The sequence below is a fragment of the Schistocerca nitens genome, chromosome 3 (assembly GCF_023898315.1).
Source record: "Schistocerca nitens isolate TAMUIC-IGC-003100 chromosome 3, iqSchNite1.1, whole genome shotgun sequence".
Lineage (NCBI taxonomy): Eukaryota > Metazoa > Arthropoda > Insecta > Orthoptera > Acrididae > Schistocerca > Schistocerca nitens.
In genome coordinates, this window is record NC_064616.1 from 947,684,879 (window position 1) to 947,702,362 (window position 17,484).

The window sequence follows — 17,484 nt, forward strand, 5'->3', positions numbered from 1 at the left end:
TGACGTGGAATTACCCATATACGTCTGTACTCAAAAATCCACTGTACAGTCTCGGGTTTTTTCACCTACTATAATTTCCTTATGTTGATGGACTCTTGCTGGTCTTTTGCTTAAATGTCGATTTTCTTCTGGACATCTTGGTTTTGAAACAATCAGCTATTCATGCTGCCTGTCTTGTCACTTATACACACAAAAAATAATGCTTCATTCACACTTCAGTAGTTCAGCATCTTCACCATGAACTTTGTTACTTTTTAGCCTTTTGATTTGTCTACAATTTACTCTTTATTTGCTGCTTATGAATCTGGATAGCTTTTTGAGAGAATTTCAGGCAGAAATCTTTGTGTGGCTCAGAGCAATTTAGGAGTTACTTAAAACATTCAGAAAGTTCTCTAGCTGTTAAGTGCTGTCTGTCCATTTTCCTTCTTGAAGTAGAGATTTTGGTGCTGGAACACATTTAGCTTCATTGTAAATGTTTTATAGAAATTCCTTCTTTTTTGGTAAGAGATGGCACATAACAATCAATAAAATGAAATGTGACTCAAAGCATTTGTACAAGCGAAGCGATTTAATATTATTTGATTACAGTATTTATGACACACCATTTGAATCAGGACTGCACTTAAATGTTAAATAGTGGAATAAATACAATGTGTGACAACTCTTTCAGGACTCATAAGACGCACTTAAGTTACTGTAACTGTTCTAAAATATACAATAAAGCTCAAACTTCCTTGGTTTCAGATATTTAATGCATTGTCTGCCTCCACAGCCTAACATCCCCCCACCTCGTAGGGGGAGCCGGGTTTGATTTCCAGTATGGGAAGGGAGTTTTCCTTGGCGGGACGAATGGAACAGGGTGCAATGAGCCTCAAGAGGTGAACTGATGAGCAGCTTAACCAATCAGTAGCGATTCCAAGGTCAAGAAACAGGATGGGGAATGGGACAGCGGTGGACTGATCACGAGACCCTCCATCTCATATCCGAGGATGCCACAAGTGGAGGGTGCTAATAGTGGTTGGTTGTGTCCAATAGGTCTGTCTTGGGCCACAACACAGATATTTACCTTTTTATGTACTGCATTAAGATGATGTTTGGTTTGTGGGGTGCTCAACTGTGGGGTTATCAGTGCCCGTACAAATTCCCAACCTTTGCTCAGCCCAACCTTGCCACTTTCATGAATGATGATGAAATGATGAGGACAACACAAACACCCAGTTGTCACGAGGCACGTGAAAATCCCTGACCCCGCCGGGAATCGAACTCAGGACCCTGTGCTCGGGAAGCGAGAACGCGACCGCGAGACCATGAGCTGCTGACTACTGCATTAAGGGAAGGTATCATTCTTCTTGGGCGAAAATTTCTGACAACTATAAGAAACTGTTTAATTATTTTGGAAAACACTGGGCTGCTGGTTAACATAAACTGAAGTTCCAAAGAAACTGATACAGGCATGCATATTCAAATACAGAGATATGTAAACAGGCAGAATACTGTGCTGCGGTTGGCAGTGCATACATAAGACAACAAGAGTATGACACAATTGTTAGATTTGTTACTGCTGCTATAATGGCAGGTTATCAACATTTATGAGCACGAGTGTGGGACTGAGCATGTACGAGGTAGCGATAAAGTGGTGATTTTCCAGCACGACTATTTCACGAGTGTAGTGTGAATATCAAGATCCCAGTAAAACATCAAATCTGCAACATCACTGGAGCTGGTAAAGACCCTGGAAGAATGGGACCAATGACGACTGAAGAGAATCATTCAATGTTACAGAAGTGCAACCCTTCCACAAATTGCTGCAGATTTCAATGCTGGACCATCAAAAAGTGTCAGCATGCGAACCATTCAACGAAAAATCATTGATATGGGCGTTCAGAGCCGAAGGCCCACTCATGTACCCTTGATGACTGCATGACACAAAGCTTTATGCTTCACCTGGGCCTGTCAACACCGACATTGTACTGTTGATGACTGGAAACATACTGCATGGTCGGACGAGTCTCATTTCAAATTGTACAGAGTGGGCGGACGTGTACAGGTATGGAGGCAATCTCATGGATCCAGCAGGGAACTGTTCAAGCTGGTGGAGGCTCTGTAATGCTGTGGGGCGTGGCAGTTGGAGGGATATGGGAGCCTCGATATGTCTAGATGAGACTCTGACAGGTGACAGCATCCTGTCTGATCGCCTGCATCCATTCATGTTCATTGTGCATACTGACGGACTTGGGCAATTCCAGCAGGACAATGCAACACCCCTCACATCCATAATTGCTACAGAGTGGCTCCACGAACACTCTTCTGTGTTTAAACACTTCTGCTTACCACCAAACTCCCCAGATATTAACATTATTGAGCATATTTGGGAAGCCTTGCAACATACTGTTCAGAAGAGGTCTCCACCCCCTCTTACTCTTAGATTTATGGACAGCCCTGCAGGATTCATGGTGTGAATTACCTCTAGCACTACTTCATACACTAGTCAAGTCCATGCCAGTTCACGTTCTGGCACTTCTGCATGCTTACAGGGGCCCTACGCAATATTAGGCACGTGTACCAGTTTCTTTGGCTCTTCAGTGTATTTTGGTCTATGTTCTTATAAGGCAATTGAATAAGGGTATAATGGCAATAAAATTCACATCAGACCCTATGTCAATAGTACAAAAATGGATGTGAATCATATCTGTACCAAATATCCTTCATAGAAAAGTTGACAATTACTTGGAAGTCACAACACCCTTTCATCCTTAGTATATCCTTCATTAATAGTTACAACAACTGTTTGATACATCCCATTTAAGCAGTAGCACTCCTACTAGTTTCTCTGTTCCCCTGAAATTATTCTTCTCTTCAAGTAATACCAATTGCCATGCATCACTGGTCCATACTGGCAAGGACTAAGGGAGGAAGGAGCCTTGTATTACATGAATATTTAGGAATATATCTAGAGAGATTTAGGAGTGCCACTGTTTAGTGATACGAGAACTCAAAAATTCTTCTTCTTAACAATTGAAAATTATAGTTACTGTGCTTGCACCTAGCCTACTGGCAATAAGTTTATGCACTAATTTGGTATAGGAAAGCAGTAAGTGTTTTAGATGACAATTACTAGTCAAAAATTAATAAAATCTTTATAAAATGTTAACTATAGATCTTTATTACATATAAAATATACACCATCACTTAAAATGAACTTTGAGTGTGGTATGCTTTGAAGCTGCCTCCTAAACAAAGTCATACACCGAAGTCTTTTTCAATGAGTTTCCTGCAATTCTGAAATTTATGAGTTTATCAACCCTTGCTTCTTCAATGGCACAATAAACAATATATGCATAGTGAACTGAAATATTTAGTAGTAGTTTTCTAGATATTTTCATGCAGCACTTATTTTCTTTCCAGATTTCATCTGACACTCTGAACACGTAGCTGACAAAGTAGTGTTATCCAACAGATGGCAAAGAACTACAATTTTACCTATTAGTGTGCAACTATTGTATATATGGTTAGGTTACCACCCCCTCCCCTGCCCCCCTCCCCACTTCAGTTGACAACAGCCTGTGAGTATGTAGACAAGTTCAAGCTCGAGGTGTTAAATTGTGTAGTAGCAAAGCAGTCAGCACATTTCCTTATGACTCAGCACCTATAACACAAGGTTTCCTATGCTGCTGTCTTTTCAACTGTTCAGGTGTCACAAAATAATCAGTTTAAATTAGTCCATATCTAAAATATATGAACTAAACTTTCATGTCTCAAACAAAACTCTGTGATTACCAAATGCTAATGTCTCAAACAAGACTCTGTGATGACCAAATGAAGTTACATATTGTCTCATTTTACTCAAATAAAGAAACAATATTAACTACATACTGAGTTATTAGAATAGCTATGACTACATATCAAAAGGTAACATATCAGTATCAAACACTGTTCAAAATCATTGCAGACAAGACTAAAAACATAAGATCAGTTACTCAATAGTAAACACACTAATACAAAATACAAATACCTCAACAAGCAAATCAGCCATTTCATTCTGCATTTTATCAATCAGCAGCTCAACTCCTCTCAGTATTTCTGTCTTGGCACGGTGAAGAACAGAGTTGCTTAAATTTACATTCAAGGTCTGTGCATTTTGCTGTAACGTGTTGTAACGAGCCACCTGAAAACGTTACAAGGGAACATTTTATTCTTCAGTCCATACAATTTCAAAATTCATTATGTCACAAAGCATCAACAAAAGTTTCATTGATTTCAAGCTAAATATTATCATGATGAATATTATCATAATGAGTAGGGTATTTGACTGTTTGCTGGAAATTGTATTAAATGATTAATTGTGTCATGCTTTTTCCCCCTCTTGAATTTCAGTATTCTTTTATAAAAACAGAAATGAAATTCAAATAATTTGAACGCTCACTAAAATGGTCCATTCGAGTCACATTATGCCTGTGACGTCACTGGCTAGCTTGCTGCTCCTACTGTCATAACGCTAATTCACAGTGCTGTCTTATTTTGGAATTTATGTTTCGGAAAGTGGGTTACAAATGGTGTGTAGTGCCACACTGTACAAATACATCTACAAAAACTCCCGAAAAGTTGTTTTTGAGGGTTGCAGAGAATGATAAGATGCATACAACGTGGTTGCAATGTACTGACAGTTTGCTACCATGTCAATGCTTAAGTTCACTAACAGAATTAAAAATGTAGTGCACTGTGAAGTTAAGATTAAATTTATCTCCAAGATGCTCTCCCACTGTTACAATGAAGGATGGCGTCATTCAACAAAATTAAACTCCTAGTGAAAATTGTCATGTTACATAACTACAACTCAGTTTTTTGGTAGCTCAGTTGTCAGAGTGTTAAACTGTTGAATTTTATAAGACGATGTCCATACATTGGTGGTTTGAATCAAACTCGAAAAAACGTTTTAACTTATTTGTAAAACAGCTCTAAAGTCCACGCATATGAAAATTATTGTGTTTCCCTTGTTGTTTACATACGCTTACATTTGCAATCGCTGTTCACACACGTCACGATGAAAAAGATATTTTCCAGTTAATGTGACAACACACGTTTTGCATTATTAGAAACAATGTTTTTATCTTTGTACTGTCTAGCTATGATCCTTATTGTTTCATCATTTTACACAAAGATGAATCACGTCTGCGTCAGACGCTAAAGTTAGTTTACACTCACTAACATCACAGAGCTTACATTTATGTCACCCGCATGTAGTACACGCTTTACATCTCTGTATAACCTCATCTACACTTTGTTGTACTGTGGACGCATGATGATATCTTCACTACCAACAATGTTTTCCAAAAAAGTGAATTGTTTGTTCGCAAAGTAAATGCATTTATCCTCTGCTGTCCATTTCTTAGACTAAGACTAATATGAAGCTACATAATACATCCCACAACTGAAACAACTGCTACAATTGGTTCTTGCTAATGCTATTTCAATATTTTATATGAAAGTCTTAAAAATGTATGACCCTTCCAGGATTCGAACATTTGACCATTTTTAGTGAAATGTATGACCCTTCCAGGATTCGAACATTTGACCATTTTTAGTGCAGTCTAAAGCACTATCCGTTGCACCACAGAACACCTAACGCATACAGCATCTCTGCTGAGTGTGTTCTAAGGAAATCGGCAATAAATTTTACCAAGAATAATTCTGCTGTGCTTTGGGTCACAGCTCATGATCGACAGTCGACAATCTAGTTATAATATATGAACCCATTTGCAAAAGTTCTATAATTCCTTAATCTTGAGCGAGTTTAATGACGTTGAAGGCAGCAGGGAAAAGGATGTCTGTCGTTGCACATAAACAAATCAACTTTTGCAAGGCTTCCACTATGAACTTTCACAAAATTCCTTTCTATTGTTACTTAAAAACTATAATTGCATTTTCCATCACTAAATAGCTGAACTGTTTGCAGTAAACATATGTAAAAACCTCATAACTTTGGCAAACACTCCTGTAACAGAAGTGTAGCTTCATCTTACTCCTAGTCTTGATGTCAACACAGCATTTTCAATCACGTGACCTGATCTTGATATTTAATGATTTTTAAGCTTTAATTGCATAAAAATAACAGATATTTTGTGAGAATATTAACTGTAAATGCTATTTAAATGTTATAATCAATCAGAATAACAAAAATCTGAGCCACATTTTTACCATAGGAAAATAGCCTATTGTCCAGTAATAACACAACAGTCACATTTTTGTAACAGACAAATAATTCTTGGAAAGGAAGGATATCATTCAGATCATAGGCTCAGAGGAACTGTCTGTTGTGAGGACAAGGAGAGTCAATTATGAAGAACCTTTGCTGATGGTACTATAACTAAGTAAATTATTCTGTGGATAATATAATAATGTGGATCATGAGGAGAATTGAGGGGCAAGGGTTAGGGAGACAGGATAAGACAGCAGCTGAAAACAATGCAAGGAAAATAAAATTCATCAAAGTGTATGAAGGAGAACTTAGATGATGTACAAAGGGATATGAGGATTGGGTTTTGGGTTGGTTGGGAGAGGAGGAAAACAGAATCACAAGTATGAGTTATTAGACACGGGCATAACAGAGAGAGAGAGAGAGAGAGAGAAAGAGAGAGAGAGAGAGAGAGAGAGAGAGAGAGAGAGAGAGGGGGGGGGGGCGTGAAGGTGGGAATGGGGAGTGGAGAGGTGAGGGGGGTGAGATGAGAGGTGAGGGGGGTGAGATGAGAGGTGAGGGGGGTGAGATGAGAGGTGAGGGCGGTGAGATGAGAAGTGAGGGGGGAGGTGAGGGGGGGAGGTGAGAGGTGAGGGGGGGATGTGAGAGGTGAGGGGGGGAGGTGAGAGGTGAGGGGGGGAGGTGAGAGGTGAGGGGGGGAGGTGAGAGGTGAGGGGGGGAGGTGAGAGGTGAGGGGGGGAGGTGAGAGGTGAGGGGGGGAGGTGAGAGGTGAGGGGGGGAGGTGAGAGGTGAGGGGGGGAGGTGAGAGGTGAGGGGGGGAGGTGAGAGGTGAGGGGGGGAGGTGAGAGGTGAGGGGGGGAGGTGAGAGGTGAGGGGGGGAAGTGAGAGGTGAGGGGGGGAGGTGAGAGGTGAGGGGGGGAAGTGAGAGGTGAGGGGGGGAGGTGAGAGGTGAGGGGGGGAGGTGAGAGGTGAGGGGGGGAGGTGAGAGGTGAGGGGGGAACGTGAGGTGAGGGGGGGAGGTGAGAGGTGAGGGGGGAACGTGAGGTGAGGGGGGAACGTGAGGTGAGGGGGGAACGTGAGGTGAGGGGGGAACGTGAGGTGAGGGGGGAACGTGAGGTGAAAAAAATGGTTCAAATGGCTCTGAGCACTATGGGACTCAACTGTTGAGGTCATTAGTCCCCTAGGACTTAGAACTAGTTAAACCTAACTAACCTAAGGACATCACACACATCCATGCCCGAGGCAGGATTCGAACCTGCGACCGTAGCGGTCTCGCGGTTCCAGACTGCAGCGCCAGAACTGCGCGGCCACTTCGGCCGGCAGAACATGAGGTGAGGGGGGAACGTGAGGTGAGGGTGGGACGTGAGGTGAGGGGGGGACGTGAGGTGAAAGGGGGGGACGTGAGGTGAAAGGGGGGGACGTGAGGTGAAAGGGGGGGACGTGAGGTGAAAGGGGGGGACGTGAGGTGAAAGGGGGGGACGTGAGGTGAGGGGGGACGTGAGGTGAGGGGGGGACATGAGGTGAGGGGGGACGTGAGGTGAGGGGGGGACGTGGGGTGAGGGGGGGACATGAGGTGAGGAGGGAGGAAAGAGGTGAGGGGCCACGTGAGGGGTGAGGGGCCAGGTGAGGGGCAAGGAGGGTGGTGAGGGGGCAAGGAGGGTGGTGAGGGGCGAGGTGAGGGGTGAGGGGTGAGGGGCGAGGTGAGGGGCGAGGGGGGTGGTGAGGGGCCAGGTGAGGGGTGAGGGGCGAGGGGGGTGGTGAGGGGCCAGGTGAGGGGTGAGGGGCCAGGTGAGGAGCCAGGTGAGGGGTGAGGGGTGAGGGGCCAGGTGAGGGGCGAGGGGGGGGTGAGGGGTGAGGGGCCAGGTGAGGGGCGAGGGGGGGGGGGGGTGAGGGGCGAGGGGGGTTGAGGGGCGAGGGGGGGTGAGGGGACGGGTGAGGGGTGAGGGGGGTGAGGGGGGGTGAGGGGCCAGGTGAGGGGCGAGGTGAGGGGTGAGGGGGGTGAAGGGGCGAGGGGTGTGGTGATGGGGAGGGGTGTGTTGAGGGGGAGGGGTGTGGTGAGGGGGAGGGTGTGGTGAGGGTGAGGGGTGTGGTGATGGGGAGCATCGTGGTGAGGGGGAGGGTCGTGGTGAGGGGGAGGGTCGTGGTGAGGGGGAGGGGCGTGGTGAGGGGGAGGTGTGTGGTGAGGGGGAGGGGCGTGGTGAGGGGGAGGGGTGTGGTGAGGGGGAGGGGTGTGGTGATGGGGAGGGGTGTGGTGAGGGGGAGGGGTGTGGTGAGGGGGGAAGGGGGTGGTGAGGGGGGAGGGTGGTGGTGAGGGGGGGAGATGAGGGGGGAGGGTGGTGGTGAGGGGGGGAGATGAGGGGGGAGGGTGGTGGTGAGGGGGGGAGATGAGGAGGGAGGGTGGTGGTGAGGGGGTGATGAGGGGTGAAGGGCGAGGGGAGGGGGAAGTGAGGTGGAAGGGGGAGGGGAGGGGAGGTGGGAAGTGGGGTGGAAGGGGAGGGAGGGGGGGAGAGGTGAGAGGGGGGAGGGGTGAGGTAGGGGGAGGGGGATGTGAGGGAGGGGGGAGGTGAGGATGGAGGGGAGATGTGAGGGAGCAGGGAGAGGTGTGGGGAGGGGAGATGTGATGGGGGAGGGGAGAAGTGACGGGGGAGGGGGAAGTGAGGCGGGAGGTGTGAGGTGAGGGGGGAGGGGAGAGGTGAGGGGGTGTGAGGGGGGAGGAGAGGGGGTAGGTGAGCGGGTATGTGAGGGGGGAGGTGAGGGGGAGTGGAGATGTGAGGGGGAGTGGAGAGGTGAGGGAGAGTGGAGAGGGGTGAGGTGAGGGGGAGGGGGCAGGTGAGGGGGGAGGGGGCAGGTGAGGGGGGAGGGGAGAGGTGAGGGGGGAGGGGAGAGGTGAGGGGGAGGGGAGAGGTGAGGGGGAGGGGGAGTTGAGGGGGAGGCAGGGGGAGGGGAGAGGTGGGTGGGAGGTGAGGGGGAGGTGAGGGGGAGGGGGAGGCGAGGGGGAGGCGAGGGGGAGGGGGGGCGAGGGGGAGGGGGAGGCGAGGGGGAGGGGGAGGCGAGGGGGAGTGGTAGGCGGGGGGAGGTGAGGGTGGAGGTGAGGGGGAGGGGAAGGTGAGGGGGAGGGGAAAGGTGCGAGGGAGGGGAAAGGTGTGAGGGAGGGGAAAGGTGAGGGGGAGGGGAAAGGTGAGGGGGAGGGGAAAGGTGAGGGGGAGAGGTGAGGGGGGGAGAGGTGAGGGGGAGGGAAGAGGTGAGGGGGGAGGGGGGGTGAGGGGGAGGTGAGGGGGGAGGGGAGGGGCGATGTGAGGGAGGTGGTGAGGGGAGATGTGAGGGGAGAGGTGAGGGGGTAGGGGGCAGGCGAGGAGGAGGGGAGAGGGCAGGAGAGGAGGGGGCAGGAGAGGAGGAGGGGAGGGGGCAGGAGAGGAGGAGGAGGAGGGGAGGGGGCAGGAGAGGAGGAGGAGGAGGAGGAGGGGAGGGGCAGGAGAGGAGGAGGAGGGGGCAAGAGAGGAGGAGGGGGAGGGGAGGGAGCAGGAGAGGAGGAGGGGAGGGGGCAAGAGAGGAGGAGGGGGAGGGGAGGGAGAAGGAGAGGAGGAGGGGAGGGGGCAAGAGAGGAGGAGGAGGAGGGAGGGGCAGGAGATGAGAAGGGGAGAGAGCAGGAGAGGAGGAGGGGAGAGGGCACGAGAGGAGGAGGGGAGATGGCAGGAGAGGAGAAGATGGGGGCATGGGAGGGGAAGCGATGAAGGGTGTACGGGCTGTTGGGTTGGAAAGAAGGGGTACGCGGGCTGTTGGGTGGGAAAGAAGGGGTACGCGGGCTCTTGCGTGGGAAAGAAGGGGTACGCAGGCTCTTGCGTGGGAAAGAAGGGGTACGCGGGCCCTTGTGTGGGAAAGAAGGGGTATGCGGGCTCTTGCATGGGAAAGAAGCTGTGCCGCGGGCTCGTGCGTGGGAAAGAAGGTGAGCGCGGGCTCTTGTGGTGGTGGTGGTGGTGGTGGTGGCGGATGATGGTGGGGTGCAGAGGGGCAGGGGATGGCAAGTGGGAGTGGGAATGACACTGATGGCCAAAATTAGAGACTTTTCAAGATGCCAAATAAGATTGAACCACAGTGAAATTGTGTGGACTTAATTGCTGATGGATAAATAGGTAGCATGATACATAAGCTAGTATTGTAACAAGGATTATAAAGAGTCTGAAAGGATGTGTATATTTGGCAGCTGGTATTTTAGTTGTAGGAGTAGGATGGCCTGATGATTTGCAGATTAGTGCCTGGTCAGCAAGATGCTGTGCTCTCTAACTCTATTCTGCATCATCCATACCATTTGGTTCCATAGATAAGCCTCGGCAGTTATGTCATTTTTGGTTTGCTTGCCGAAGTTGCTATTCTGTAGGCTACTGAGGCCTGTCAGCAATCGGTTTGCCTGCTCATTATTTGTCTACTGTACTGAGAGGTGGTGAGGTATTCTAAGGCCATTCGTTCGGTTCAGTGTGTTTTGATGACAGAAATAATTTGTTGTTTTAGAAGTACTGAGTGATTTTTAGTTTTTGATTTAGTGATTAGGTCTTACTGAAGAATCCCTGGGATGCATCTGAGTGGAAAGCGAGTTCGTACATGTTGTTATGGATGCAGGATGCATTTCAGCTGAGAATCATTGAAGTGGACATGGTGTGCATGGTATTGCTAAGAAAAAAGGAAGAAGAAGAAGAAGAAGAAGAAGAAGAAGGAGGAGGAGGAGGAGGAGAAGAAGAAGAAGAAGAAGTATGCAAGGCACCTTGAGAAAGTGCGATACCATGCAGTCGGGCAACACAATTTGCAGGATGTGATAAACCGCTATGAAATACCTGAGAACAACATGGCGGCGTACAGACAGGGCTGTTGCTAGGTGTTTTGGCACTCTAGGTGAGAATTGAAAAATATTCCCCCCCCCCTCCCTTTTTTTTAAACTACAATCAGTCTTCCCTATATAACCCTCCCTCCTCCACAACCACCAACATCCAACAATGTAAATATCCTATTATACATTAAATCATTAAACTAAGGAGACCAGGCATCCTTATTTTATGGGGAAAAACATTTTTTGTCCCTAATTTTTGAAATTTCCTAACATAATTGAAATAGGAAGAATGGATGAACATTTTAAACTAGAAATCAACTGACTATACCGGTGCAACCAAATTTGGCATCAGTTACTTATTCAGTTGCAAGAAATTGGACTAATAAAGGTGTGGAAGTATTTTCTTCTGCGAATGAATTTTTCCTTGAATTTAGAAATCATGATATACTGATGGGAGACATACCAAAGCATCAAACTAGGTCATCTGGATAATTGTGGTATTATTTCGTTTCTGCTTTAACTGAAATAATTTTAGAATGAGGAATAACTACAATCTTTTTCAGCATCTGCTTTCATCCAAGTAAGTAAAGACTTATTAAGTAACTGTTCCATATGCTACTGAAAACAATTTGGTGTTTTAATTTTTCCTCCTCATTTGCTCAATTTTTTTCACTGTTTAATTTGAAATTAATTTTTTCCACCCTTTGCTGCCCCTAAAATTTTGCCACCCTAAGCAGCCGCCTAATCTTGCCTAAGCATCTAATTTGGTTGAGGAACTGTGGACCATACATGACAGCTCATCAAAGAGCTTACAGCCGTCCCTTTGCACCTGAGGATACATTTGTTTAGCAAGTCCTGAAATGACTAAATCAGTTGAACAGCTCCTATCACCCAACAAATGCAATGGTTATTTTATTTTTCCTAGGTTTTTGGGATGTGGGTCTGATCAAAGGCTGGTAGGGGCTGACAGTGCAGCTACCGTGAGTAATTCAAATGTCTCAAGGTTCACTGATGAAGTTGTGAGGTCTCTCAATGCATCTGTAGTCCAAACCAACAATAGGAATAGCATGTCTGGTAGCTGTGTCGGCTGGTCACTTCAGGTGTGGGGCACTGTACATGCTGTGGTGAACTGTACCATGTGTGCAGTCATCAGGTGACTGTGCCCGCAGCTTTGGTCCCTTGTCTTTGATTGGCTGGTACAAGGAGAGATGGCAAGACAGCACGGGCCTACCACAGTTCCTCGGGAGCCATACCGACTCGCTACCGAATGGCTTATGGAATTGCACAGAGACTCTGATGTGAAAACCTACAACTCAGTGCACTAGTCTACTGAACCAATTGGCACAGTAACAAAATGATACAGAATAGCTGCAGATCTCACAATAGTCTCTGCTTCACATATACCTCATAAGACTGTGGCTTTGAGAGGTTGCTCTGTATGCTCAGTGAACCACCAGATGAGTTCCCTGTATAAAAAGGAAACCCATATCTAGGTGAATGTGACATATTTCCCATCATAAGTGGACACAAGAAGAGCGGGGTAGTGTCTCATTCAAGGACAAGTTTTGGTTTCAGCCTGGAGAGTGCTTCTTCACGTAAAACTGTTTGGTTCATGTCTGGGACATATTAAGATCTTATAAAAACTGTGTAAAGGGGCATGAGTGATCTCATTTTGGGTGGCAATATTTTAGGAGCATATACACCTTTGCATGTGTCTCAAGAGGTACACTGATGTCTATGGCATAGCAAGGGTGGCCAAAATTTCGGCTCGCGGGCCATGCCTGGCCCTGAGTGCCAAAGTGCTCAGCCTAGCTACACATTTCCCTCATCATCACACCACGCTGTTTGAGGGTGAGGATGCGGAAGAGGGGAAGAAAACAGTGAATGTGCCACATCTAAATGGCAGTGCAGTTGCACTGTATCTGACTTGGTTTTATATTTTACATTTCTCAACAACATAGATCACAAACAAGTTTTCACTATTAATTAATTATCTTTGGCACATTGTAGACATAGTATGCAATGTAATCTTGACTTATTTAGTTTCATAATCGAAAAAATATCTTACACACAAATACAGGGTGTTTCAAAAATGACAGGTATATTTGAAACGGCAATAAAAACTAAACGAGCAGCGATAGAAATACACCGTTTGTTGCAATATGCTTGGGACAACAGTACATTTTCAGGCGGACAAACTTTCGAAAGTACAGTAGTTACAATTTTCAACAACAGATGGCGCTGCAAGTGATGTGAAAGATATAGAAGACAACGCAGTCTATAGGTGCGCCATTCTGTACGTCGTCTTTCTGCTGTAAGCGTGTGCTGTTCACAACATGCAAGTGTGCTGTGGACAACATGGTTTATTCCTTAGAACAGAGGATTTTTCTGGTGTTGGAATTCCACCGCCTAGAACACAGTGTTGTTGCAACAAGACGAAGTTTTCAACGGAGGTTTAATGTAACCAAAGGACCGAAAAGCGATACAATAAAGGATCTGTTTGCAAAATTTCAACGGACTGGGAACGTGACGGATGAACGTGCTGGAAAGGTAGGGCGACCGCATATGGCAACCACAGAGGGCAACGTGCAGCTAGTGCAGCAGGTGATCCAACGGCGGCCTCGGGTTTCCGTTCGCCGTGTTGCAGCTGCGGTCCAAATGACGCCAACGTCCACGTATCGTCTCATGTGCCAGAGTTTACACCTCTATCCATACAAAATTCAAACACGGCAACCCCTCAGCGCCGCTACCATTGCTGCATGAGAGACTTTCGCTAACGATATAGTGCACAGGATTGATGACGGCGATATGCATGTGGGCAGCATTTGGTTTACTGACGAAGCTTATTTTTACCTGGACGGCTTCATCAATAAACAGAACTGGCGCATATGGGGAACCGAAAAGCCCCATGTTGCAGTCCCATCGTCCCTGCATCCTCAGAAAGTACTGGTCTGGGCCGCCATTTCTTCCAAAGGAATCATTGGCCCATTTTTCAGATCCGAAACGATTACTGCATCACGCTATCTGGACATTCTTCGTGAATTTGTGGCGGTACAAACTGCCTTAGACGACACTGCGAACACCTCGTGGTTTATGCAAGATGGTGCCCGGCCACATCGCACGGCCGACGTCTTTAATTTCCTGAATGAATATTTCGATGATCGTGTGATTGCTTTGGGCTATCCGAAACATACAGGAGGCGGCGTGGATTGGCCTCCCTATTCGCCAGACATGAACCCCTGTGACTTCTTTCTGTGGGGACACTTGAAAGACCAGGTGTACCGCCAGAATCCAGAAACAATTGAACAGCTGAAGCAGTACATCTCATCTGCATGTGAAGCCATTCCGCCAGACACGTTGTCAAAGGTTTCGGGTAATTTCATTCAGAGACTACGCCATATTATTGCTACGCATGGTGGATATGTGGAAAATATCGTACTATAGAGTTTCCCAGACCGCAGCGCCATCTGTTGTTGACAATTGTAACTACTGTAATTTCGAAAGTTTGTCTGCCTGAAAATGTACTGTTGTCGCAAGCATATTGCAACAAACGGTGTATTTCTATCGCTGCTCGTTTAGTTTGTATTGCCGTGTCAAATATACCGGTCATTTTTGAAACACCCTGTATGTCGATCAAAATATTACAGTACTTTTGCAACCTACACTATGGAGATTTGGAAAATCTGTCTGAGGAAAGCAATGAAGACATCCTGGATGGTTTTACCATAAAAAGATTTATCACTGAAACTGGAATCACCTTACACATCGATCATTTATGTCTGCACAAACAGAGGGCATTTTAAACAGAAACGGCAAAAGGTCTTGAAAACAGCTGGAAAATAGGTGTAAGACTGACAGTGTCCTCAAAACCCTTATAAAACTACCCTTTTAGTTCTTGCTAGGCCACAAGGAATTACTCAAACCTCGCACTTTCTTTAATGCCAGTGACCTTAGGGAACTGGACTGTCTTTTTCAGAATGTGTCCCTTCTACAATGCAATTTTCTTTTTAAATGCATCCCCATCATATCAGAAATAAGTTGTTTCTTGCCTTGCCATGCCTTACTATGGGCAGTGTGTAGTCAAGTCTACTTAAAATGCAAAGACTGCAATCCATTCTCGATGTTCTAATTTTTGTTCCTGTACTCCTTTTACCTTCAGAAATTCAACTATAGTGAGTTTTAAATCTAAAAATCATTCCAGGTATGCCCCTTGACTTAACCAACATACTTTACACCAATATATGAAGTTTACATAATCTTCATTAAACTCCACTGAAAACTGTTGCAACTGACAATGGAACAATAGGTGCAAATTCATGAATTTTACTGTTTGTACCACCAGTTTCTCCGAGTGCTCCACGTCTGCAAATTTAGCACAAAGTACTTCTCAATCTGTAGAACAATGAATCCTGTGAGTGTCAATTGTTACAATTTTCTGTTCTTTCACTGTCATCTAAATGTTTAAGTTCTCTCTGTATGGCACTGCAATGTTGTTTGACGGCAGGTAAGCAGTACCCATCGCTTACGTGAATTGAGAATGCTCATCCCTCTCTTCTGACATTCCCATTCATTTTAAAGGATTGTGACGATAGATCGCTAGACTGCATTTTTTTACGCAAACAGACACTGGACCTGTGAACATCCTCCATACCATGAACAAATAGTGAAGGGTAAACAGCGCTGACACAACGATTCTCCTGAATTCGGAGAGTTGTGCTGGCCAAAAATTTCCAAACTGCAATGCTAAATGACATGTCATGCTGTTTTGGGTATTTCTGAGAAGGCCGAACAACCCAAGCGACAGGCTGGGCCTCGGCATGCCTGCAGCCTGCACACGCTGCATGCTATGGCTGGCCTTGGTATATGGGGATGACATCCCTGCTGCAGTATATGTGACTCTTTTGGTGCATGCACATCTGGTATGCTATTATAATGTCCCACCACAAAGGACCGACCTCATAGATAAGAACTTGATGTATGATATCTGACATCTTGAGCAGCCAAGTTACACACTACACTTAAATCTGATTGAGTACATATAGCCCGGTCTAGGCCAAAGGATTGAAATACTATGACTGCTGGCTACAAAGGACAAATTTCCAGCAATTGGAAGCATTACTACAAGCTATGTTACGTGGCAAGATTCACAGAATGGGGAACTATTGTCTTTGTCAACAATTTAACCAATGACTTGCACCCTCATGTTTTATTACACAGTCATTAGTTATTATGTCAACTTTCTTAACAAAATTTAATGTTCTTACATGTGGTTATGAATATAATGGAACATAAGCTATACTTATTCTTTATGTTTGTAAATTCTTGCTCAAAAACCATATATTCAAACTACCCTCAATTAAACAACTTAGAGAAATGCGACAATAGTCACTGTGCAGCACTTTTTATCTCCATGTACATTTACATACGTACTCAGCAAACACCCTTGTATAATGTCACATACATTGGCAAGCTATACTTGCAGTAGACTAAGGAGACAGTATACAAATGTAAACAAAGGCACACACCTCTCTAGCCATAGTAGTGATGAATGCAGCTGGTCGTGCTGTGGCAATAAGTGTGAGAGCATGTCGAGCAGTGCGGCACGAATCTGCAGCTGGCGTCAATGGCAGGCCATATGTCATGCTAAGAAAAGGAAGCAAACACAACACATTTTGGTAAGATGCAAAATACAAGAGATCACAAATATAAAAAATTAAGATATCTAGAACAACAAAGGCTTTAATAGAAGCTCTTATTCTGCAGCTTATTAGATACAACAGAAGAGAACACTTGTAGAGATTTAATACACTTATATTTCATTTAAAAATTGTTTAGTATCCTTGCCGGAGTGACACTGATATCGAGATGGAGGCATCAGAGTTGGCCATCTAATGTTGTTTTGCTTTGCATACACACTGTGGAGTGCATGGACTCAGTTGGTAAGACACTTTGGTGGTGTAAGCTAGAAGGAAAGTACGCATGCTTTCCTCATCCAGTTGTGTTGATGTGTCTGAAGATTCCCATATGCCATTACTTTCACACAGTTATTGGCCTGCTGCTAGATTTTCTTTTGCTTTGCTGTTGTGGGTTTGTTTGTACATTACTGTCGATTCTCCTCCAGCCTTTGAGCAGAGCGGAGAGAAGCAGCATCGTGCCAGTTGTACACACCATTTAGTTTAGTGCTATTCTAATTTACTTCTGAGTGGAAGTGAACAGTAGCTGATTGTTTAGCTGTTTTTAGTAATGCTATATATTTTTGTTGCAAGAATTTGCATATTTTTCGATCTTCTGTCTTGAGTGAGTTTACTTTCCAATGTAGTTCTCCGTTCCAGAAGTCACTAGTGTCACTTTATTTACTTGATTCCATGACCTTTGCAAATAATAAATATTCAATGGACCTCTAGCCTCAGAATCTCAGAGTTTAATCTCGTGTTTTGTAAACGTATATTCAGTAGTCAATAGTATAGTAGTA

The 17,484-nt window shown here is 45.6% G+C and overlaps 1 protein-coding gene across 4 annotated transcripts in view; it reads right to left on the minus strand.

Moving 5' to 3' along the window:
- Positions 1–17,484, minus strand: part of LOC126249024 (WD repeat-containing protein 7) — a 363,427-nt gene that overhangs the window by 42,550 nt on the left and 303,393 nt on the right. For all 4 annotated transcript variants that reach the window (XM_049950629.1, XM_049950627.1, XM_049950628.1 and 1 more), the window contains 2 exons: positions 16,538–16,655; positions 4,013–4,165 (listed from right to left, as the gene is read on the minus strand). In XM_049950629.1, coding sequence (XP_049806586.1) covers positions 4,013–4,165; positions 16,538–16,655 — 271 coding nt within the window. The remainder of the gene's footprint in view (positions 1–4,012; positions 4,166–16,537; positions 16,656–17,484) is intronic.